We start from the raw sequence: 25,990 nt of genomic DNA, 5'->3' as shown, positions 1-25,990 counted from the left end.
AGCCACTCAATTTGTGACACAGAGATAGTCAATCTGGAGTAGCTGGAATAAACTTCATCTCCTCTTTTTGACAATCAGGATTCATTGCTTGGATATTCCTTCCAATCTGCTCATATAGGCATAACATTGGTTTAACTTTGGTCTGTTCTATTCCATCACATTCTCACATGGCAATTTTACCTCCTTTATGCATGTTTAAGTGTGAGTGTGCATACAGAAAACTACATAAAACATAATGTTCAGTTTAGCAAATAATTATAAAGCAAACACCGGAGTAACCACAACGATCCATGTCAAGAAATAATATATCACTCTCTTCCCATTTTTGGCAGAGAAAATTACCATCTTAATGAGCCCTGCAATAATGCAATCAGAGGGTGATGAGGAAAACTGGGAGAAGGATAGGGTGGTGAGTAAATTAAACTTTAATCAGTCAAGAAAAAAAATTGTTCATGTGCATGTGAGTTTTCTACATGTTTTATCTTCTTCTTAGGTATATCTATTTCTGGTCTGCAATAGACGTGTATCTGTAGTAGTAAAACATTAGAAGGACTAAGATTAAGAGGGTTAACATTTAAACACAGACTAATCATTTGCTTTCACTAATTTTGTTCCTTTTGGAAAAAGCACTCAAGCTTCTTGCTTTTCTTTAAAATAGTGAACATGTATTAGTGAACAGTTAATATATCCTAGGTGCCATGTTAAAGCTATATATGCATTATCACTTTTGATATTATAATAACTATGAGAAAAGCACTATTTAATAGAATTAACTGAGGCTTACAGAGCTTAAGTAAATTGTCCAATATCATAGAATTAGTGAAAGGTAAGTCAAAATCTGAATAAAATTAAGTTTGACTTTAAAATCAAAGCTCATCTATGACCCTCACCTTTATTTACAAAACCACCCGATCAACCAATCAGCCAGTCAGCCAACCATCTAACATAGGACCAGCCAGTCAGCCATCCATCCAACATCTGGCTAGCCAGCTAATCAGCCAACCAACCATCCAGTCAATCAGAATTAATCACTAAGTGTTTACCATGTGGCACTTCTCTAAACACACAGCAGTTAAAGTAATTAGCAGAAAAGATGTTTTCCTTGTCAATTCATTTTTCTCTTTGATAGTCTGTCCTTCATATCTAAAATAATATTGACATTTTTATCAGAAGGGTAAGTTTTGGCTGTTTCCTAAAAGGAGACCTATACCATCGAGATTTATGCAGAAGTCCTTGAGTAGCTAGCAAACTAAGACAGCAGGCAAAAATAGAAAGAGTCTTTAGTGATAAATACCAAGGAAAAACAGGAGACTGAGAGGAAAAGAACTGAACTGAGGTGAACTAAACATGATGGAACTTTCCTCTCCTCTTCTTCTGGTTCTTAGGTATTCATCCTTTGACTTTAGCTCAAATCATTCATTCAGGGAATCCTTCCTAGAGGTATCCAACAAGATCCCTCTCATCTAGACCCTGATAGCACTTTATACCTCTGCACTGTCACATTTGAAATTTGAAATGTGTTTTTGTGATCAATTACTGTTAGATTGTCCTCAGATAAGCTCCCTGAGGGCAGGCCTGTGCTTATTTTTTGCTTCACATTGTCCCCTACATCCCCAGCACATATAAATAGAATCAAGCTGCCTTCAATAATAGGCAGTCAATCATTCAATCTATATTTTTGATCTCTTATTCTGTGCCAAGTATAGCTTTGGGTTTTAAAAAATGGTAATGAAAACACATGCGCACGCATACACACACACACACACACACACACACACACACACACTCCTATCAACTGTAGTTTAATTTATAATCTACTGAAAACTCTAAATAATGAGTTAATACAATCTTAAGCCAATAATGGTTTTTTGTTTTGTTGTGTTTTTTTTTGCTCGGAAAACAACCTGAGAAATTTAGCCAGTTAACGGGAATATTTAGGGACAACCTGTAAGTGATACACGTTGTAAGGTAAGCAAACCTGTGGTCCTAGCTTGGCAAACCTAGCCAGTATCAACTGACAGCTGCTCTCCATTGAAGAGCAAAGATTGAAAGGTATTGAGAAAGGGCTACTAGTTATTGGAAGTAAATGCCACAGACCTGTAGAATATTTATATTTAGAATAAGAATCTGAATCCTAAAGAAACAAATACTGTTTTTATTTTTCAGAAAAGAACTCAGATATTTTTGCAATTGTGTTTAACTGGCATTACATAATATTGCACCTAATTCAATCACTTAAAAAAATTTTTTTGAAGACTAAACGGTAATTAAGTAGAAAAATATATTTTCATACAATGGTCATAGATTATACTCAAAGGGAACTTTTTTTTTTTTTTGAGATGGAGTCTCATACCGTCACCCGGGCTGGAGTGCAGTGGTGCAATCTCGGCTCACTGCAACCTCTGCCTCCCAGGTTCAAGTGATTCCCCTTGCCTCAGCCTCCCAAGTAGCTGGGATTACAGGTGCCGGCCACCGTGCCTGGCTGATTTTTTTGTATTTTTAGTAGCGATGGGTTTCACTGCGTTGGCCAGGTTTGTCTTGAGCTCCTGAACTCATGATCCACCTGCCTCAGCCTTCCAAAGTGCTGGGATTACAGGTATGAGCCACCGCGCCCGGCCAGGAAGTCAACATTTTTAAAAAGCAGGTGAACTAGAAATAATGTTTTCAAGATTCAATTTCATTTAAAATAATGTTTTAGCAAATGAAATATGCTCTTTTTAAATGTGGGCATGTAGGGGAAGTTCAAAGACTGCATTAAACTTTGGTTGTGTATTTAACTTAACAGTTGGCTACATCTGAATAAAAATAGATGGCTTTTGAAAACATTCCCTCAATCTCTTCTAGAGAAAAAACTCTTTTCATGCCCTTTTAAAATAATGCAGGCTGCCTTTATTTTTTAAAAATGGCATGTCCTTTGAGGAAATGTAAAGCAAGCTGACGTTAAGGTAACAGGGATTTTGGCTAACAGTAAAGTTAATGGCTAGGGAATTAGAAAGACTAATTCCATTACTGGCATTTGTATGACTGGGCCCTGGAGAGGTTAAAGAAGTTCAGCAGAGGATTAAGTCATTTAGGAGCTGGGCTTCCCAAATTAGCAGAATTAATAGATTGAGGGAAAGGGAGTAAAAGAGAAAGTACAGTCATGTGTGGCCTAATGACAGGGCTACATTTTGAGAAATCCATTGTTAGGTGACTTCATCACTGTGTGAAATCATGGAAGATACTCACACAATCCTAGATGATACTGCCGGCTATATACATAGGCTCTATGGTCTAGCCTATTGCTCCCACGCTACAAACCTGTACAGCATGACTGAATACTGTAGGCAGCTGTAACACAATGGTAAGGATCTGTGTATCTAAACATAGAAAAGATACAGTAAAAACAGGATATTATAATCTTATTGAACTACCGTCGTATGTGTGGTCCATTTTTGACCAAAGTGTAGTTATGCAGTGCATGACTTTAATAAAGTCATCTTCAACTACAAGTCTATGAGGCCTTTCTCCTAGAAGCCCTGAGAAATCAAGTGATTCACAAAGGTAGGAAGACATATTTTCCTTAATCATTCTAAAAAATGGTATAATGGTATTCTCTTCCATTCCCTTTCCTGTGACATTCCTTGAGTTAAGCCTCATTCTGTATGTTATTGATAAATGATGCACATAATTTCTCCTCTTTTGAGGAGGAAAAACATAGCATTTTGGCAGTGGCAGATAAAGGATATGAAAGTCTTCCCTGGCAAGGGCAGAACAGATGGTCCAGATACCTGGGGAAGGAAAATCAGCTTCTGAGATGTATATGATGATATGGGATCACGTAATAAAATATACATTATCGATCGCAGCTATGGGAGCTCCCGGGGGAAAGATCAACCTGCCCCGACTGAGCTGAAGAAGAAGCTGTTCAAACGCCGGCAGGTGCTGAATCGGGAGCGGCGTCTGAGGCACCGGTGGTCGGGGCTGTGATAGACCAAGGGCTGATCACGCGGCACCACCTCAAGAAGCGGGCGTCCAGTGCACGTGCCAACATTACTCTGTCAGGGAAGAAGCGCAGAAAACTCCTCCAGCAGATCCAGCTTGCCCAGAATGAGAAGGCAGCCATGGAAGTGGAAGCCCCTTCAAAGCCAGCCAGGACTAGTGAACCACAGCTCAAAAGGCAAAAGAAGACAAAAGCTCCCCAGGATGTAGAAATGAAGGACCTTGAAGATGAGAGCTAAACCTCTTCCAGAAGAAGATTCTCAACTGGAGCCAGCCTTCAGACTCAGTGGTTGTTTTAGAGGATTTTGACAAAAGCATTGCCCCTTTTCACCCTCCAGATTTCCTCCTACCTAATGGCCTACTGACTTCCCCTAGAGGGATGTCTTTGGGAGGGAAGAAGGTACAGAAGAAAGATTGGAGAAGGGCCTCTCTAGCAGTCAACTCCATTTGTAATAAAGCCCTAGCACTCTGAAAAAAAAAAAAAAACAAAAACAAAAACAAAAAAAAAACCCCCAAAAAACAAGTATTATCAGTATATGCATACTTATTTCTTTGTATGTGGCATGAAAATTACACACCTACAGAGAAGACCCCATAAAAAAATTACATAAAGAAAGAAAAAAGTACCACTTTCAACATTTTAAAAAAAGTTTTCAATATTAAAAAAAAATCTCACTTTCAATAATTTTCAAATGAGTTTTACTGGATTTCCAAAATGCGAGTTAAAGAGATAAGTAAAAACATAGACATTTAATGAAATGGCCCAAATAAGGCTACTGTTGCTTTTGTAATTGATCTCTTCTGTCTTTGGGTTTTTGATTGCACTCACTTTGAAGAGGGAAGGAAAACTACAGGCCCTGCTCAAACTGAATCTTCTACCTAGCCTGAATAGAGAATCTAGGGATTGGAACCAGAAGTCTGTTACAAAACAGACTCTTCCCTTTGCCATTCTCAGAAATGCAGAGTAAAGTGATGCTAATGGAAGACTCGGGGACCACTTCAGGTGGATTGAGGAACCATCTCAGGTTTGAGTCAGCCTTTTGTTTCAGGTAGGGATTCCACTCTCTTCTCTAGGGTGCTCCTATGAATTCTTTCTAATCTAACCAGACCCAAATCATACTTATTATTATTATTATTATTATTGTTATTATTTTTGAGACACAGCTGTGTTCTGTCACCCAGCCTGGAGTGCAATGGCGTGAATCTCGGCTCACTGCAGCCTCTGCTTCCCGAGTTCAAATGATTCTCGTGCCTCAGCCTCCTGAGTAGCTGGGACTACAGGTGTGTGCCACTGCACCCAGGTAATTTTTGTATTTTTTGTAGAGACAGGGTTTCACCATGTTGGTCTTGAACTCTTGACCTCAAGTGATCTGCCTGCCTCGGCCTTCCAAAGTGCTGGGATTACTGGCGTGAGCCACCGGTGCCTGGCCAAAAATCATGCTTCTTACTAAAGCTTGTTAGGTGTTAGACCATTGTAATAATTAGGTTTCTCCATCTATTTGATCTAAACAGGCGTGAATATATTTACCAAGGTTATTGGTTTCTTGACAGTAGTGAAGATAAACTGTGTTATGGAAAATAAATACAGAGTCATGTATTAAAAGAATAAAGTCCTACATAAATTCTAACGAGAATGGTAAACAGCAGACTCCAGTTCAACCCGAGACACATAAATTAGTAATCTAAATATTTAAGAAACTGAGAAAAATAAGAAACTTTCCTCTTCCTCTGTTCTGTGTTATAAATAGAAATGCAGTGAAGTGATAATACAAATTTGGAACATAAGGATTCCAAAACATAGCATTAAAACTGAGTTTATTTTCTTCCTATCCCATTTGATTGGATAATTCTGTATCATATTTGTTTTTTTCCCCAACAGCTGTATTTTATGATCATGTTCATTGTCATCATCACCAAGTGGAAAGATAACTAAGTGTTCTTAAGTTCTAGGTGAAGGGAGGCCACTGCCAAAGTAAACAGAGTTGGTCCCAGTTGTGTAAAGCCTACATGGTCATGAGTGACACAAACATTTTCCTCATGCACTCTAATACATAATAATGATCCTTCCAGGACTGGCTGATATGACAGAAGTCATAGCATAGCCAGTCCAATAAATTTCCATGGTGTGGATCACCACTCCACAAATCTAGAAAAGTAGATAAAATAATTTGACTATTTCGATAGCTGTGATGACCTCACAGAGTGATGCCATAAATCTGTTTGTGAACACACAATGTGAGGTAGAAACATCAGGGTTTGTTGTGGTGGTTGTTGTTGTTGGAGGTGTTGCAGAGCAGAAAATAATCGTTTCAAAGTTAGAAGACCCAGCTCTTTATCCTATTTTTGTCACTAGTTAACTGTGTGACTTTGGCCAAGTCACTTAAACATTTGTGGCCTTCCATTCCCTTACTAATAACATAAGGTATGTAAAGTAATGTCATCTCTAGCTTTACCAGCTCATGATTTTCATCCATGCACAAAAGAATAGGGAGGCAACATGCTTTGAGACCTGAATAATCCAAAAAAAAAGCAAATCAAGGGCTAATTACCTCACTGAAGACTGCATGGATACGACATGTGCTTTTTTCTTTCTGTTCCCCTGAGGGCTTTGTACTTTCTTCTAGAGCAGTTTCAGGGACAATTTTAGTCCTCACTCTTTAGGAGACAGAAGCATCTCTGCCTGGACTCTCCCTTGGTGGCTGAGACTTGGCAAACTCCTTTCCTTTCTGTTTTTCTTTGTAAAGTTCATGTTTATTTTAAATTTCATTACTTCTTTTATTCCAACACAGTTTAAGTATCAATATGCAATGCGTGCAAAAGAAATCAAAGGCACACGGGCCATGTACATGTAAATAATAGGAAAAATTATTCTCAGGGAGAGAGAAATCTTTCAGGAAAACTTTGCTGAATGTCATTACCAGGCCTCAAATAAAAATAAAGCAAATCAAAACAGATCTGGTTTCCTTGGATTAGCCTCAAAGGCAATATTGTTTATGAAAACCAAAAAAGATCCCTACTTAGTTTATCTGATCTGTCCATATTTGAATAAGCTACCATCTATTAGGAGTTGTGTGTTTTTCAAGTCACGGATCCAGTCCTTGTGTCTGAGATGAGATGTCCTAGCAGACAGTGAGACAATATTCCAACATCACCAAAGACAGGGATACCTACCATGGCCATGGCAGGAATACCGCTTGCTGTTTGCCTTGCCATCCTGCAGGGTTTTCATAAGTAGGGTAAGAATCAGTGAATGGCAGCAGAAGTGGCACCTCTAGGGAATGAGGGGATACTTGGCCTTCTGGTGGGGAGAGGAGAACTGTCCATAGTGCACACTGGTATTCAGGATCAGGAGTCTGTCATGAATCTGGCCTCCCAACTCAAAGGTCAAGAAGAGGTCACAAGATCATAGGTCATTAGATGGGCAGAATGGAGATTAATCCTTAGCATTCTCTGGGAAGCCCCTTAAGGTGAGGAGTCTTAAACTAGACACAGCCAACTTTCTGTATGGCAGATTCGACCAATAATGGATTAAACACATTTGGGGGAAAAAAAACAAAATAAGATAACAATACAACAAAATAATACAAATAAAAAACACAGCATAACCACTATTTACATAGTGTTTACATTAGGTACTAGAAGTAATTAGGTAATGTAAGTAAATAAGAGATGATTTAAAGTATATGGGAGGATGTGTTATATGCAAATAATATGCCATTTCATATAAGGGACTTTGGATTTTGGTATCCATGGGTAGGAGGGGGGTCCTAGACCAATTCCTCATGGATGCTGAGGGATAACTTTATTAGGAAGGACTTAACATGACAGCCTAGCTTCTAAAGCCGGAAAGGGCCAGCGCTCAGTATTGAATGATCAGGCGTTGCTCATTTTACAGCTGTGACTGAGGCAAAGACTGGCAACCTGCCCCATGGGTTAGGTCTCTGCACCTCAATGCCATTGAGGTGGCTTCATCTGGTGGAAAACACTTTGACTTGCAATCATCAATCTGGCTGCATGCCCTTGACAAGAAAATCACTTTACATTTCTCTCTCCCAAATTCATTCTATTGACTGTTCCTTTAACTTCTAAAAACTATAATTCTAGGATCAGGCAATCAGCATTCTCAAATACTTGAGTGAAATTACAGCCAGGTGTCTTCTGCCTCCCAGTTTCCATGACTGTGGTTTCCTCTCTGCAACCCTCTGGCACATGGGTTCTCAGGGCTGACCCGAGAGGTGTCCAGTCTACACGGTGTAGAAGTCCACACACTGGTGGCATCGATGGGCTATTTTCTTAAAGTACTCATCCAGGAGCATGATCAGGGCTGGTGAGGAGAGAGAGGTCTGTCATGGCATTTAAAAGTCATCATGACATGTGTTAAATGGCCAGTAAAATATTTTTTCTAATCATTATTGGGCCTTTCCTTCTTTGACAAGTGGGTTGTGGTTTGCAACTTCTCTTTCCATGCAATCAGGGCTTCTACCTGCTCTTTTAACAGGTAGAGAGTCTGATATAAAAGGTTTCCTTCACCTGAGAACCATTCCCTCAGCTTCCTCTCCCAACCTGGCCTGCTTTGTTCTGCCTTGGTCGACCACTGTTCCCATTTTTGTGATAAATCTGGCTCCGAACTCCACGTGGTCCTGTGCACTTAATACCCTGGGTTGTCCTCTTGCCTTATAACCCTGGCCTCCCCAAGACTCTGATTCTACTTTGCACCAAAACCATTGTTAGATATAAACCCTACTCACTTTTATGTGGTCCCAGCTCCTAAAACCCCAACCTTGACCCCCATCTAACTGCCTGGAGGTATGACATTTATGTTGGATTATGTTAAAGAGTATTGTAGGCTTGGTTAGAGATAAGATTCCACAGGGCTGCAATATGACATGAGGAAATTAGCTCCCTAAATGTGCTGTGTGTGCTCTGAGTAGAGCTGCATCCTAATCCACATGCTCTTAAGTGTCACAGTGCTTGAATGGGAATGAGGAGTCCATTCACCTCCCTGAGCTCTGTGCAGAGAGAGCTTGAAACAATCAGTCACTGGACTCCGGCACATATAGGCCATCTGACAGACCAAGGTCTCCAAAGGAAAATGGTCTCAAGAAAAGATGATGGGGCTACCAGGAGAAACAAGCATCGCGAGTGAAGAGGATGGCTGTGGAACAGTTAACCTTGAGCAGGGAAGCAATGGCTCTACATGGCGTGTGAGGCTGTCCCTGGTCTCTGCAGATCAGCCTCCCTGTTTCACTTCCCTCAGAGTGTCACTGTGCACTGGGAAGGCAAGGTGTAAGGCAAGGAGAGAAAAATTTCAGACAGTGGTAAGAATTGGGAAGAAAGGAAACTAACATAAAATGATGATTGTGGGAGAGAGGCTGGGGTAGAGGTGAGGCTGTATTAGAGTATCTCAGGCTCAGGCTCCAGAGCTCTTCTGCAATACCCTCTCCCCAGGTGAGCTCATCCTGTCCTGACAATTTAAATGTATTCTGTATTCTGATGACCCCCACATTAGTACCCCCATCCCTGTCTTCTTTCCTGAGCTCCAGACTTACACATCAAAATGCCTAACTGGCATCTCTGCTTCAATATCCAAAAGCCTTCTAAATTTAGCATTGTCAAATCCAAATTCTTGATACTCTAGCCCTTTGGATCTCTACTTTTTCCATCTTTCCTGTTCCAGTAAACACCATGAGAGTTGACCTAAATGTGTCCTTGATTCTTTTCTTGATTCCTTTCTTTCTCTCACACATATGGTAACCATAGAACTTATCATTCAAACTGGAACGATTCTGAGAGTAAATTGGGGAGCTATTAATAATTAGGCTGTGTGATACTGCGATATATAATAACGACTATCTATATTTTGGTCTTCATCCCAGCTGCCAGCTAGAACTCCTAAAATCCTTGTAATTTCCCAAGTGATGAGAGTGATAAAGGTGAAAGGGCAGTTTTTGTAATTCATAAGAAATCCTTTTCAACCACACCTGAGTTTATGTTAATGAGGTAACTTTGGAAAGCTCCTAAGAAAAAGGTCTAGTTGCTTGGGGAACCAATCTTGTGATTAGAGGGTTGGAATTTTCAGATTCCCTCACTCCTACCCCTGCCCTCTAAGGAGGGAAGAGGGGCTGAAGGCTGAGTTGATCACCAATGGCCAATAATTTAATCAGTCATGCCTACATGATGAAACCTCAATAAAAACCCCAAAGGATAGGGTTCAGAGAGCTTTTCCCAGACTCTGGAGTAAAGATGGAAGATTCCATTTGGTTTCAAATTGTGTCAATAGAGCTAAAAAGGTCATATGTACATTAAACTATATGTGAGGTATGTAAGAATTGAGCTATTTACTATTTGTATGGTGGTGAGGGGAAGGTGGGGAATATATTTTCCAAGCATTGCTTTATCCAATAAACGTGACCCATTTACCAACCCTCTAATAATATGTCATGAATATCTTCTCATTCAATCCTCACATCAAGTCTATGGGGCTGGCCTTACATGTGGGGAAGCCTAAGCATAGACAGGTGAAGTAACTTGTGCAAAGTCACACCACTAGGAATTATTAGAGCAAAGATTTGAATTGAGACCCATCTGACTGCAAAGTTGGTATCTTTAGCTATTGCCCTATACCAGATTTAACTTGGTTAAATCTTTAAGAAACATGGTACACCAGCCAAATCTTCCTCTCCACTTTTAGTTGTAGCCCTTATTCTCCATGTTACCATCTAAAAGACCTTGCTGGGAGGCTTCTACTGTGAAGAACTTTAGCAAATATTACTTCATGGGAAACTGCATTGAAATGATCTTCTCCAGGTAGATGTGACATGAAAGTGGCCATGATTATGTAAGATGCTGGTGACTTTCTTTTAATTGTGATCTGCACAAAGCCAAGCAGAGACTGAGGTGCTCATCTGGCTAATTCAAGGTCAGTCTCTCTTTCATATACTGGAATGGTTGGATACTTCAACAATGTAAAATAAACGCCTTTGATGTTCCATTTCAGGCTGTGAGCCTTCATCTAACCTGAAAGTCACTCCTTCTGAAGGCCAATAATGCTTTAATAAAAATAAATGGTTTAAGTTAACCTGATGCTTATTATAGCTATGGCCTGCACAGCTATAACTTTCTGTTGAATGGAGCGGAATACTGACCATTAAAGGAGAAATATTTTTCTAAGGGAAATTCAATGTTATTCCACCCATCAAAGGGCTAAAGTATAGTGTCATTTGATCAGGAAGGAGTGTTAACGTTTAACATGATCACAATTCACTGAGTGACCCTATGGTAGCATCCTACAATTCAAGGAAAGTTAATAAAATGGGAGGATAATAAAAATTTAAACCCCATGAACCACTTTCATACCATTATGTTTCAATTTGTTTTTCATATACCTCACAGTATGCATGTGTCTGGATACACATGCAAGCTAGACCTACCTGCACAAACTAACATAATGATTGAAGTCATTACTCAACTAATTCAAGTTTAATACTTCATCCATATCTTTACTGCCTAATAATTACTTGAATTATCTACAGGGCCAAAAATACAGGGATGCCATTTCTAATATCATTGTCTGATTAACATCTCTCTCTCTCTCTCTCTCTCTACATACACACACACACACACACACACACACACACACACACACACGTATATATGAATACATATGAAGAAACACATATAGTTTACATTTTTATTGTGTTTAGATAATGATTATACTGTTTTCTAAGAAGAGTTTGCAAACTTTTCTCCATTTTCTTCATTCTACAGCTGTGGTTTCCAACATAGTAGTCACTAGCCATGTGTGGCTATTTAAATTTAAGTTAATTGTAACAAAATAAAATTAAAAATTCTGTTCCTCAGTTACTAGCCACATTTCATGTGGCCACCGTATGGCAGTGCATATGTGCATATATAGGACATATATACACACACACAAATAATGAAAATGACATATATGATATATATGTTTTATGTATATAACACACACACACATCTATAAGTTTCTCATACGTAACCCTATATGAACCAATTGAAGCATGTTAGTTCTACATCTCATTTTCATTGCCTTGTGTTTGGGATTCCATCCATTTAAATTCCAGAATATTTAATGAAAGTGGCAAAATTGAATTTGTAAGCAGTCATCAAAGAATCTATATGATAGTAATAAAGGATACCATTCATTGAGTGCTGATTGAATGATTAGTGCCAGGCTCAGTGGCTTTAAAAGTAATACATATTAATCCATTTAATCCTCACTGTGACCATAATAGAAAGGTATATTCCATTTAGTTTGGAAAATCAATGAATAAAGAAATTAAGTTTCCCACTTTGGGTAAGCAGTGAAACTTCATTACTATGTAGCCATAAAAATCATGTTTTTGAAAATTATTTAATGATAGAGGGATATACTCACTATTCCATAAAAGGCAGAACATAAAACATATATGGATATGTTTGTGTCTCCTGCATATCTAGATATACACGTAATGAAAAGGCACTCACTATATATAGAGAGAATTAAAAATACCTGAAAGGTAATATACTCACATGTTAACAATTTAGTGGGGTAGTGGATAACTTGTCCTTTTCACAGTTTTTCTATGATTGTTAAATTTATTGAAATAAGCATGTATCATTTTTGAGACTCAGATATAAGCAATAAAAATGTTTTCAAAAATTGTCCCACCCAGAAGCTACAGAAAATTTAAGCAGAGAATTTGAGATGAAATTAATAGAAAAAGAAGAGTTGTCTCCTAAAACATTCATGAACTTAGACCTCAGTAACTTGCAGAAAATTTCTACCAATACTTTAAGAATCAGCTAATTCCAGTGCTATTTAAAATGCTTGAGTGCAGTGTTACCAATAAGAATTTCTGCAATGATAAAAAGGTCCTATACATGCACTGCCATATGGTGGCCACATGAAATGTGGCTAGTAACTGAGGAACAGAATTTTAAAGTTTATTTCATTACAATTAATTTAAATTTAAATAGCCACACATGGCTAGTGACTACCATGTTGGACACCACAGTTCTAGATTCCAGAAAATGGAGAAAAGTTTGTAAATTCTTCTTAGAAGACAGTATAATCATTATCTAAACATAATAAAAATGTAAACTATGAACATTTCATATATGAATATAAAGGCAAAAAATAATATAATAAACACTAGCAAATATAATCTCAAAAACATTAGAGGAATAGTATATAGTAGAAATTCAGGATTGTTCATAATGGAAATCCATTAATATCATCCATTTATTGGAATAGATCTAAAGAGAAAACTTAGACTATGGCCATTGGAAAGGCATTTGCTAAAATCAAACATCCATTCTTGATTACAAAATTCTTAGTAAGATAGAACTAAGTTGATACTTCTGACATTATAAATTTTATAACATGATTATATATCTCAACCTAGAAAACTACATGGGAAAATAATAAAATGAAGAAATGACAAAAACAATCCCATTAAATTGAGGATGTTCCCATTAAATACACAATGAAGAGAAATACGTTCACTGTAACCACGATTACTTTGGTTTATTCTGGAGATTCCAATCAATGAAATTAGATAACAGAAAAAACAGGATGTCTACCATTTGAAAGCGGTAAGTTATCCCTGACTGTGGGCATTATTAATATAGTTCTGCAACACTAATATAAATAATCACAAATACTACAAAGTAGTGGTTAAGGGCATGGAGTCTGGAGTCCTGCTGCTAGTTCAATTGCTGGCTCTATCAGTAACCAGCTATGTGACCTTGGGCAAATTACTTAAACTCTCTGTGCTTACTTCCAATGCTGTAAAATGAGGACAAGAAACTTATTTATTATGGGGCTACTATCTATTAAGGCGAAAGTAGGTAAATAGAGCAAGAGAGCTCTTAGGACATGCCTGCAGCATATAATAAATGCTATACATTATTATAATTAGGGTTATAACAATGAGGCTATTAATAATATACAAAATATACAACAATCCAGGGTTTCCAATATGAAAAAATGAATTTAAATTATAATAGTAACATAATGATTAAATACCTAGAACTAAACTGAAGAAAACTGTACAAGATTAATAAATACTGAAAAATGCTACTGGGAATAAAAAGAAGAGTTGAATAAGGGGAAAACATATTATATTTGAATAGGAAGATTCAACATCATAAAGTTACAAATTTCCCCTAAATTATCCTATAAGTTTAAAAACTCATATAATAATTCTAAATTCATACAAAAATAAACATGAAAAGAATAAAAATAGAGCAATAAAGAAAACAGCATGAACAGCCGTGAGACATTATAATTCTAGAGTACTAAAAACAAGATGGTGTTGCAGCATGAATAGAGACCTAGATTCATGGTACCCTTTAGAGAGCACGGAAATAGAAGCAAGTATATATGGGTATTTAATATATGTTAAATGAGGATACTGCATATGAGAGGGGGAAAGATTAATTATTCAATAAATGCCAGTTACAAAAATGATAGGCCATCTGAAAAAAATAATGTCGGCTCTGTACTTCAGTCTTTACACTGAAATAAGTTCTCTACAGATTAAAGATTTAATGACAAAAAAGAAATTTAAAAAGTAGAGGCTGAAAACACGAATGCTTTTCAGTAGTCTTGGTCTATAGAAAATCTTATTATGGAAATACTAAAACCACTATGAGATCACACCTCACATCTGTTAGGATTGCTATCATCCAAAAAACAAAAGCTAACAAGTGTTGGTGAGGGTATGGAGAAAAAGGAATCCTAGTACACTGTTGGTGGGAATGTAGGTGGGCACAGCCATTAGGGAAAACAGTATGGAGGTTCCTAAAGAAACAAAAAACAAGTATACACATGTAACAAACCTGCACGTTATGCACATGTACCCTAGAACTTAAAGTATAATAATAATTAAAAAATAAAAATAAAAAACAGAACTACCATTTAAGATTCACCAATCCCTCTTCTGGGTATATACCCAAGGGAGATAAAATCACCACCCTGGAGAGATATCTGCACTCCCATGTTAATTGTGGCGTTACTCACGATCGCCAAGATAGGGAAGCATCCTAAGTGTCCATGTATCCACTGAAGGATGAACGGATAAAGAAAATGTACATACATACACATATACAATGGATTATTAGTGTTTATCCTCAACAAGGGACATCCTGACATTTGCCACAACATGGATGGGCCTGGAGGACATCATGTTAAGTAAAATAAGCCAGACACAGAAAGAAAAATACTGAATGATCTCACCTATATATGGAATCTAAATTTTAAGAAAAGTCAAATGTCCAGAGATAGAGAATAAACCAGTGGTTATGGGGCAGGGGGGGAGTAGACAGAAAATGGGGAAATGTAGGTCAAAGGATACAAAGTAGCAGAATGTACAACGAGCAAGTCTAGAGAGCTAATATACAATGACTACAGCTAAAAAATTGTATTAGAAATTTCTATTAAATAAGTAGATTTTATCTGCTCTTGTCATCAAAAAACTATGTGAGACAATAGATATGTCAATTTGCTTTACTATGTGAACCATTTTACTGTCTGTATGACTCCCCAAACGTCATGTGGTAAACTTCAACTATACACAATAAAAGTTATTTTTTTAAAAAAGATTAATACACCAGGTGTGGTGGCTCACACCTGTAATCCCAGCACTTCGGGACGCTGAGGTGGGAAGATCACTTGAGGTCAGGAGTTTGAGACTAGCCTGGCCAACATAGTGAAAACCCAACTCTACTAAAAAAAACAAAAATTAGCCAGGTGTGGGGGCGTACACCTGTAATCCTAACTACGTGGGAGGCCAAGGCATGAGAATCTCTTGAACCCAGGAGGCGAAGGTTGCAATGAGCCAAGATCATGACACTGGACTCCAGCCTGGGTGACAGAGTGAGTGAGACTCCATCTCAAGAAAAAAAGATAATAAATGTAGCTCTGTAAAAACCAAAAATTTCTGCATGGCAAGAAGCACCACAGATAAAATAAAAGGCAATGACAAGCTGAGGGATGGGAAGGTGAATACTATCCTACAAAAAAGGGCTAATTTCCTTGACTAATAAAGAGTTTATACACATTAATAAGAAAATGACAACTCAATTGAAAAGAAGTCAAATAATAAAAGTAGACATTTCACCAAAAATATTCACTTTTTCTATTGTACTTGAAAAGATGTTCAACGTTACTTGTAATAAGAAAAATGTGGTACCATTTTTAACCTACCAAATCACTAACAACAACAAAAGCTATAACATTCTTTTGGTAAGGATATGGGGAAACAGTAATTTTCATATACAGTTGGTTAAAGTGTAAATTGGTTCAACGTTTTTTGGCAGACCATGTGGCAGTATCTATCATAGTCTAAAATGTATATGCCATTGCCCTAGCATCTAAACTTCCAGGATTTTACCTTGTAGATATACTTGCAAATGTACGAAGTGTCATGTGTACATATTTTCTTAAGAAGAGAAAACATGTCCATTAATAGGTGCTGGTTAAATAGACGTGACACATACAATGGAATGCTATGCAGTCATTAGAAATGAGAAGGAAGCTTGGCTTATGTATAGATGTGAATTAATCTGCAATATGAAGTGAGAGAGAAGGGGTGCTATCATTTGTTGTTGTTGTTGTTGTTGTTTTAAATATATGGGCATCTGTGTTTATAAGCGCATAGAAAATTCCTGGAAGATATTCCAGGGAGAGGAACTGGGTAGCTGAGAGACACACATGGGAAGGCAATTACTTTTCATTATATGCCATGTGATACTTTTTTGCATTTTGTACCATGGGTATACATGATATGTTTAATTGCTATTTGAAATAGGTTTTAGTTTTTATCTCTTTTTTTAACTTCGGTTCACAAGGAGGAAATCTTGGCTCTTTCCAAATTATCTTCACACTATTAGCACTTCCTTTTGCTCCCTTCATTATGTGCATAAATAAATGTCAAAAACATAAGCAATGGGAATGTGGGACAAATCAACTTCATTTTACACAAAAATACAGTAAAACATCAAAATAGGTATATTTGGATAATATCTGAAAAATGATACAGCAAATGTTATCAGTGTATATCTTGAGTGGGAGTGTTTTGGTTTTGGCTTGGTATTTTCTGTCATATTCAAAGTTGTTTATACAATAATATATAACATTTTTGTAACGATTTTTAAAAGTTTTTTAACTTTTTGCTACTCACCTGGTTCCTATCCCTGGCATTTGCATATCGAAACCTCTGGATGTAATAAAAGACGAGCCATGCGAGGGAAATGATCATCAGGACAATGAAGGAGATGGAGACAAACACAACCGAAGTGCGGCTCACATATTTCTGCAAGTTCCGGGTTCCGATGGTGATGTACATGGTCACGGTGATGTTTCTTTCCAGCAGGCTTACTATCTCCTTCCCTTTTGGCTCAGGAATCATTATGGCCACGATGTCTTCTACACCTGTGGCGAGAGAGGCAGGAAGGGGCAATAAAGGTTAGGATGTAAGATGCGGGGGATCCCAGTGAGATGTGTGGACACAGTCACATGAAACTAAATAAGGACAGTACTTTTGAGAATTCTGTGCTGAGCTAAGAAGACCTAATAGTTAGAAACCAAGTCAAATTTTCTCTTTCTTCAGTTACCTAGCTTTCTTCAGCTGCTGTTTTATATGTGAAAAAAGAACCTAAAATGAATTCATGATTTTAGTACCAGTGAAGTCATAATCATGCGATGTATGCCCTTTTCAACTCTCCAAAGCATTGACCCCAGGTCTGGTAAAGAAAGGTGGACCCTTCCCAACCAACACAGTTCTATGTTGCATTCCACAGATTCCCTGAGGATGGGAATGGGACTTTGCATTTCATGACAAAAGGGTAAAATGTCCTGCGTTATGCCACCTGAGATGAGAGCTCTCTTTTCCCCACACTATGAATATTCAACTATAGATCTCTCTATATTATTTCCAAGGTAATTTTCTCCTATAGTGAGTACCCAAGCAACCAAAAGCGAATATTTCTTAAGGAGCTCTAATATGATTTGCCAACATGAAATTATAGTCCCAGAACTACTTTCTGCTTATTTTACCTAATTCAGTGGAAACAGCATGTTTCCACTGAACCCTGTACCAAGCAGAGAAGTGTGGTACAATGTTTCCATTGAACCACAAGCAAAGAGAAGATGGAAGCAGTACAGATAATTCCAGGATTGTTTCACTTCCACTCAGATACTCCCACCATGGCTGCCCCAGTTATTAGACAGCTTGGAGCAAAAGCGCCATTTTTTTCTTGGGCCACTTTGATATATATGAGTCATTGTCCTTACACATCATGACACTGTGTGAAGTGAAGCCTCTTGGTGAGGAGTTCTGGGGTCCCTACAACGGATTCTTCAGTAATATCATACTGAACTGGGTTCATTTGAATCTCGTATGATATTATTATCATATTAATTTCATTAGGGTATGTTCTCAGGAATCACCCCAATTCAAATCTAGGGAGAAAGATGCAAGATGAATAGGGCATAGAGGTCTCACATCCACATGGAAATATCTCATTACCTGGAGTGACTACAAATTAAAGGGAGGAAATTTGCAACAGGGATGTTGTAGATTAAGGGCAAAATTAAACTCCACTACAGCTACTTAACACTGGCTGTATTCACATGTTGAAGTCAGTTAGATATTTGCTCAGGCTGTTGCAAGTTTCTTAGAATGTTACTTAGGGCTTTCCTTTGACCTTGATCTCTGTGCAGGTTTTCCATCTTAAATTCCTTGATGGTGTTTCACTTAGGCTGAACAAATACTTTAAAACTACATATTAAAGTGTCTGTGTATGCTATATCAATTATATATTTAAAAAATTTCTAAAACTTTTACAAATCCAATTATAAAATCATAAAGCCACAGCGTGGGTTTGGCTGTTATTTCTGGGAATAACTGAAACTGGTGGCTCGATTTTCAACTCTGAAGAATTTAGTGGCAATTTTGATGCACCTTTTCATTTTTACTTCCGTTAATGGCTGCATGTGGTCTGAGGCTGTGTGGGGGATTAAGGCTGCTGACTGGTTTTGTCTCTAAAGAAGCATGATCTTTGTATATTGAACTGATCTGACCTAGTGAGGCTCATCCTGGTGCTGCAGCTATTTAGAGTCACTGAAGTAATGGTAGAATAATAATCTCTCATTTCATTTATTCCCTTATTTATATTATTTTGGCATGTTTACTTAAAGCTCTAGAAGTACTTTTTTTTTTTTTTTTTTTTTTCGGGATGGAATCTTGGGGTTATTTATGAGGCTTTGGATGTTCAGAAATGTGCAAGTTTTACATTTTTTTTTTTTTTTTTTGAGACAGAGTCTTGCTCTGTCACCCAGGCTGGAGTGCAGAGGCATGATCTTGGCTTACTGCAACCTCTGCCTCCCAGATTCAAGCAATTCTTAGAGGCCTCAGCCTCCCAAGTAGCTGGGACCACAGGCGTACGCCATCATGCCTGGTTAATTTTTGTATTTTTAGTAGAGACAGAGTTTCGCCATAGTGGCCAGGCTGATCTTGAACTTCTGACCTCAAGTGATCCGCCTGCCTTGGCTTCCCCAGGTGCTGGGATAACAGGCCTGAGCCACCACGCCCAGACTTACATTTTTCAGTAGTCAGATTTCACTAATATATTCCTTTATGGCTTCCAGTTTTGATACTCTTTAGAAAACTCTTTTCCACCCAAGATTAAAGAAATACTCATCTAAAATACCTTCTCAAAACCTTATTATAGCTTTACTTTTTACATTTAAGTCTTGAACAATCTGCGATTCAATAACAATATTTATTGAATTCTTACCATGTGATAAGCAGAAAGAAGGAAGATTAGGATGCAATTTTTTCCTTTAAATTGTCAGATATATTTGGGTCAATTTTGCACTTTTTTGCTCTTGCTGTGAGGTTGACCTATGTTTTGCTGAACCTGTGCCAGGCTGTTTTAGTTGTATAGCTTTTAACATATTTACTATCTGGTAGCCTAACTCTTCCTTCACTATTTCCCTCCCTACAATATTCCCATTAATTACTTATACTCAGGAAACTACAGTCTAACAGAGTTGGCTTCTGGACGTGGACGGCTTGTTTTAAACCCCAGTTCAGCACTTTAAAAATAGGCAACCAAATTTTGAATCTCCAAAAAGCTTTAAACCACTCATCATCCATTTTCAGGGACTTCAGAAAACATTTTCTCTTCCTGTAGGGTAAAGTATAATTAACTATTTTAAAGCATTTATTTTAAACTTCAGTGCTTAGTTACACTGCTTGTGTTGTCTGTGCCAGTGTTGTGCCCTCATGACATATAACATCTACTCAGAAAGACAAACAGTACAAATGGCAGTGAGGAGGGCCTGTTCATCCGAACTTCAACCTTATTCGTTTTCAGTCTAGAGTTCATCTTGGTAAAAACACATGATATTTTGGGAGATTACTCTGGTGTGCTTTAGTCTATTGTGCATGGTAAAAAGCGATACTAGGGATATATATTTATCCTAATAGAAACAGTCACTAAGAATTTAGGTATCTAGGGTGTCCAAAAAAAGATACAAAGTGGATTTGGATGAATTATCTTATTCTGATCAATGCACAAAATCCAGGGCAAAATGCTCCTCCAGGATCTATATTGTTCAACTGAGGCATGTGCACTGAGTATCAAATTCCCTGATATTTGCTTCATTTTGGAATCTGCAGCTACAGTGTAAGGGAGAAGCCAGCAGGTTCTCCCAAGTATACTAGGACATGCTCTGCTTCTGTGGGTGTGTGTGAGGCAGGGAAGGAGAAAAATGGGTGGCGCTAGGGGGAGTGGTGCAAGCCCAGCACAGTGATTTCAGAGTTCAATGCTGCCTTAAGTGGCTACTACGCATCTATGACATTCCAAGGCCCAGGGAAAAGAAGTAAACAAATAGCATATCTGGTATGGGAAAACCCACAAAGAGGTTCTGCTATTTGGGCAATTCTATTTATTGTGACACAGAGTGCCTCTTTTTGCAAAATTATATCAGCCTCCTATCTATTTTCCTCCCAAAGGCACTTTATACTTGTGAGTGGTGAGAGGGTTGCTATTACGTAATTACCGTGTGCTCTGGAAAAGCTCTACAGTCAGGGAGAAAATGTGTGACCAGGACACGTATGACCTGGCTGCCAGAGGACAGCAGAGAAGCATCCTGTATTTTTAGTGCTTCCTTTTCCCATGAGAGTGCTCCATTGCCAGGATCTAATTTGGTATATGCAGATCAATAAGGAATCAAAACAGAAGTTCACAAAGTCAAATAATGTTTAAAAACTAGGAAAGCCTTTACTTGTAAAATGAAACCAGGTTGTTTAGACACTGTATTAATAAAATATCTAGAATACCAGTACAGTGCTAGACATTTCACAAAGCCTGTAACCCCATTCTTCCCTGGGACCCTGGAGATTGACAGCATCTCTCCCTGGGTTCATTTGATCAAAACTTCTTTTTCAACCTCTTGTATTCTTTTCGCTCCATTAATCTTTACTTCAATCTCAGTCTCACTGTTGGCCCTCTAGAACTTAGGTGGCAAAAAACAAAACAAAACAAAAAAAACACCTTATATTGTCCCATTCGTATATATTTTCTATTTGTACACTTAATATCTACTTTTTCAAAACTATAGTCCTCTTGTTGATCATTTATTCTCAAAAGGAATGTGTATGAAATTATTTTAAAAACTGCAAAATACCATATAAATGTAAAGTGTAATTACTACTTTTTGCATCACCAAGTATATTTTTAATAAACACAGATGCAAAAATCCTAAATACAGTACTCACAAACAGAATCCAACAATACAGTAAAAAAAACTTCATGACCAAATGGGATTTATTTCAGGAATGTGAAGATGATTTAATATTAGAAAATATATTAGTACATTTTAGTACATTAACAAATTAAAGGAATAAGGCATATAATTATATTACATAGCTAGTTGTCCTCCAACATTTGACCTTTCTTCCTTCTACAGTATGAATGTTTTAGCTAGGCATAGGCTGTACAGTGAAAAGGCTCCCCTGCGGCTGGGTGTGGTCTGTGATTAGTATTTGGTCATCGAGGTTTGAGTACAGATGATACTTGCCATTCCAGGAACTTATCTACAAAAGAACTGAGTATGTGCTCTCCAGGTCCCTTCTCTCCCTTCCTTTTGACTTCAGATGGAGAGACATGAGCAGCCAGCTTCATGGAGAAGGAACCCATCTGTTGAGGACTGAACACATTCCTGATTCTTTTTATGAGTAATAAAAGGAAATTTCTTTAATGTGATAATAAGGATCATCGAGAAACATTCCATTAAATGGGGGAAAAGCACTAGAAGTTTTTCAGCTAAAATCGTGAATAAGACAGGATGAGCCAACAATGTAAGAAGTTATACTTGGTGCAAAGAGACAAATAAATTGGACTGCTAAGTTTTGGAAAGAAGAGCACACACTATCATTATTTGGGGTATTACATGACCATGTATAAAAGACAGGATAATTATGTTACTAAAATTAGTTCATTCAGGACTCTTCTGAGAAATTACAGAGGGGAATCCATATTGACAAGTGCAGACTGTACCTCCCTACCATCTCTATTGCCTGATACAAACAAGAAAAGTAAGTGATGAGAATAAATATATACAATTAATGTTGTCAATCATACATCAATAAAGCTAGGAAAATGTGAAAAAACTGGAAAGAAATAAATTATTCAACAGCAGTAAAATAAGTAAGTAATCTGTGGTTTACTTACTTTTACTAAGAATTGATAATTCACAATGTCTTGACAATGTCACAATGTCTATTTATGAGAGAACTCAGTTATATTTGTAATACATGTACATTTTCAAACCGAGGTGTTTCATTTTATCTTTAATTCTGAAACATTTTTCCTCACATTTTATTACAGTATTTCCTCCTAAATTTTTTCTCTCCTGTGATTCCTATTATCCTGTTGGGGTAGCACTTCCTCTTCTTCCTCCATATTTCTTACACCCCTCCCAATTAAAAAAAACTGTATTTTGAAATAATTATAGACTAATAACAAGTGGTATAAACATGCCAGGCATGGTGGCTCACGCCCGTAATCCCAGCACTTTGGGAGGCCGAGGTGGGCAGATCACCTGTGGTCAGGAGTTCAAGACCAGCCTGACCAACATGGTGAAATTTCATCTCTACTAAAAATACAAAAGTTAGCCAGGAATGGTGGCACGTGCCTGTAATCCCAGCTACTTGGGAGGCTGAGGCAGGAGAATTGCTTGAACCCGGGAGATGGAGGTTGCAGTGAGCCAAGACTGCACCACTGCACTCTAGCCTGGGTGACAAAGTAAGACTCTGTTTCAAAAACAAAAAACAAAAAGAAGAAAACAGTACACGGAGGTCCTATGAACCAATCTCCCAGCTTCCTCTGATGGTGTCATCTTATATAATTGTAGTACATTATCAAAACAGGAAATTGGCACAATATAATTAACTAAATTATGGAATTTATTTGGATTTCACCAGTTTTTGCATGTACAAAATTTTTAAATGTCTTTGTGTTTAATTCTATGAAATTTTGTCACATATATAGAGTCATATAACCACTAACACAATTAAGACACTGACATATTCCACCATCAAGAAGAAATTCCCTCACTTTCCGCTTTCCCTTCCCTAAGCCTTCTATATTCTCCATATTAATTTTGTCAGTTCTAGAATGTTACATAAATGGAATCATATAGTATGTGACCCTCTAGATTTGCTTTTTCTCATTCAGCATAATGTTCTTATTATACAAACAAGCATGTATCAGTAATTCATTCCTTTTGATTTCTGAGTTTAATTCCATGGTAGAGAATGTGGAACACCACAGTTTAATGATTCACCAACTGATGGACATATGAATTATTGCTGGTTTTTGGATATTATTAATAAAGCTGCTATGAACATTAGTATACAAGTTTTTGGATGAATATAAATGTTCATATCTCTGGGATAAATGCAAAGGAGTATAATTGCTAGCTTGTATGGTAGTTGAACATTTGGTGTTCTAAGAAACTGACAAGGCTGGGCGTGGTGGCTCAAGCCTGTAATCCCAGCACTTTGGGAGGCCGAGACGGGCGGATCACGAGGTCAGGAGATCGAGACCATCCTGGCTAATAAGATGAAACCCCGTCTCTACTAAAAAATACAAAAACTAGCCGGGCGAGGTGGCGGGCGCCTGTAGTCCCAGCTACTCGGGAGGCTGAGGCAGGAGAATGACATAAACCCGGGAGGCGGAGCTTGCAGTGAGCTGAGATCCGGCCACAGCACTCCAGCCTGGGCGACAGAGCCAGACTCCGTCTCAAAAAAAAAAAAAAAAGAAACTGACAAACTGTTTTCCAGAGTGGCTGTACCATTTTACATTCCCACCAGCAATGAATGATTCAGTTTCTTAGCATCCTGGTAGGACTTGGTATTATCACTATTTTATTTTAGCCATCCTGAGAGATGTCAGTGGTATTGCATTGTGTCTTTACAATATCTCTTTATTCATCCTGAGTGACTTATAATTTTTCAAGCTGATCTTCCAGCTCATAAATTTGTCTTTAGTTGTATTCATTTATATTTTATCCCATATTTTGGTGCTCTTTGTTTAAACTACAGGTGACCCTTGATCAACATGGGCTTGAACTGCATGAGTCCACTAATACAGGAATTTTTTTCAATGAATATAATTGGTCCTTTGATCTGCAACCAAATGTGGATAAAAAATGCAGCATTTGAGGCTGGGCGTGGGGGCTCACACGTGTAATCTCAGCACTTTGGGAGGCCAAGGCAGGAGGACTGCTTCAGTTCAGGAGTTTGAGACCAGCCTGGACAACATGCTGAAACCCTGCCTCGACAAAAAATACAAAAATTAGCTGGGTGTGGTGGCATGCTCCTGTGGTTCCAGCTACTTGGGAGGCTGAGGTGGCAGGATGACTTGAGCCTGGTAGGTTGAGCCCGCAATGAGCCATGATTGTGCTACTGTGCTCCAGGCTGAGTGACAGAGCAAGACCTTGTCTCAGAAAAACAAAAAGATAAAATACAGTATTTGCAGGATTTGAAACCCAGCTATACGAAAGGCAACTTTTTGGGGATTCTGCAGAGCTGACCATGGGACTTGAGTTTGTGCAGATTTTGAGTGTGTGCAGGTATCGGCAGGTGGTCCTGGAACCAATCCCCAGGGAAGACTGATGGAAGACTGTATTGTATTTTTCACACTAAATATTTTCCATTGTGTGTGTATGTGTTTTATAAAACAACTTCTAGTTCCTGCTGGATAGGATCTTCCCTTAATATTTGTGGTCCATTTTTAAACCATTCTTTCTCAGGTGGTATCTACTCATTTTGTACGACTATCTTTAATAATGGTGGGATTCCTCAGATGTCTTGATAACTTGCTAATGAGCTCATGTTCCCCTGATAGAACCAGTTTCTCTGCCTGGTCCTATTTTCTGGGGAAAACCGAGGTGGAGGTCTTAATCGTGTTCCTCTAGAAGATCCACAAGAGAGTTTAGTATGTTTAGACAGCCCCAAGCACCAAGAAACAACCAATGAGGCTTCCCATGAGGGCAGGCTCTCTGCAGTATTACTGGCTTCTCACCCTCCTCTCAGATGACCCCATGTACCTTGTGCTGAAGGCACTGCTGAAGTTCCGGTCTTCTATGTCATGAGTTCTCACTCAGATCCTCATTTGATCATCAAATCCAACATAATTTCTTTTTTCAAACCCTTCCTATGTGACTCAAATTTAAGCCTCTGGTTAACAAATTCCCTAACAGCCCTGGTCTTAGAATAAACCCTTCAGTTCCTTGATCCTTAACTTTCTTGCTTTGATTGGTTCAGCTTTCCTATGAAGACACCGATTTCTCTGCATTATGGTGAAGGAAATAATTTTTTAAATTAAATTTATTTTTATTAAGCCACATTCATTCCACATACCTCGGCACCAGAAGACGGTTTGCTGAGTGTGCTCTATCTTGTACCTCCAGATC

At 38.0% G+C, this 25,990-nt stretch overlaps 1 protein-coding gene and 1 pseudogene across 2 annotated transcripts in view; one reads left to right on the top strand and one right to left on the bottom strand.

Annotated features, from left to right (window-relative positions):
• LOC111551927 overlaps positions 1–4,467 on the top strand; it is a 76,312-nt pseudogene extending 71,845 nt beyond the window's left edge. Inside the window, exons 8-9 of the transcript XR_002734506.2 lie at positions 333–409; positions 3,849–4,467. The product of XR_002734506.2 is annotated as an uncharacterized protein C11orf98-like (transcript). The remainder of the gene's footprint in view (positions 1–332; positions 410–3,848) is intronic.
• The window catches only part of RNF150 (ring finger protein 150), a 219,036-nt gene that overhangs the window by 80,170 nt on the left and 112,876 nt on the right, over positions 1–25,990 (bottom strand). Inside the window, exon 2 of the mRNA XM_023226008.2 lies at positions 17,184–17,434. Within this exon, the coding sequence (XP_023081776.1) occupies positions 17,184–17,434 (251 nt within the window). The remainder of the gene's footprint in view (positions 1–17,183; positions 17,435–25,990) is intronic.

This window comes from Piliocolobus tephrosceles, chromosome 3, assembly GCF_002776525.5.
Source record: "Piliocolobus tephrosceles isolate RC106 chromosome 3, ASM277652v3, whole genome shotgun sequence".
NCBI lineage: Eukaryota > Metazoa > Chordata > Mammalia > Primates > Cercopithecidae > Piliocolobus > Piliocolobus tephrosceles.
Note: the sequence above shows the minus strand (reverse complement) of the source record. Positions and strands in the feature narration are given on the sequence as shown.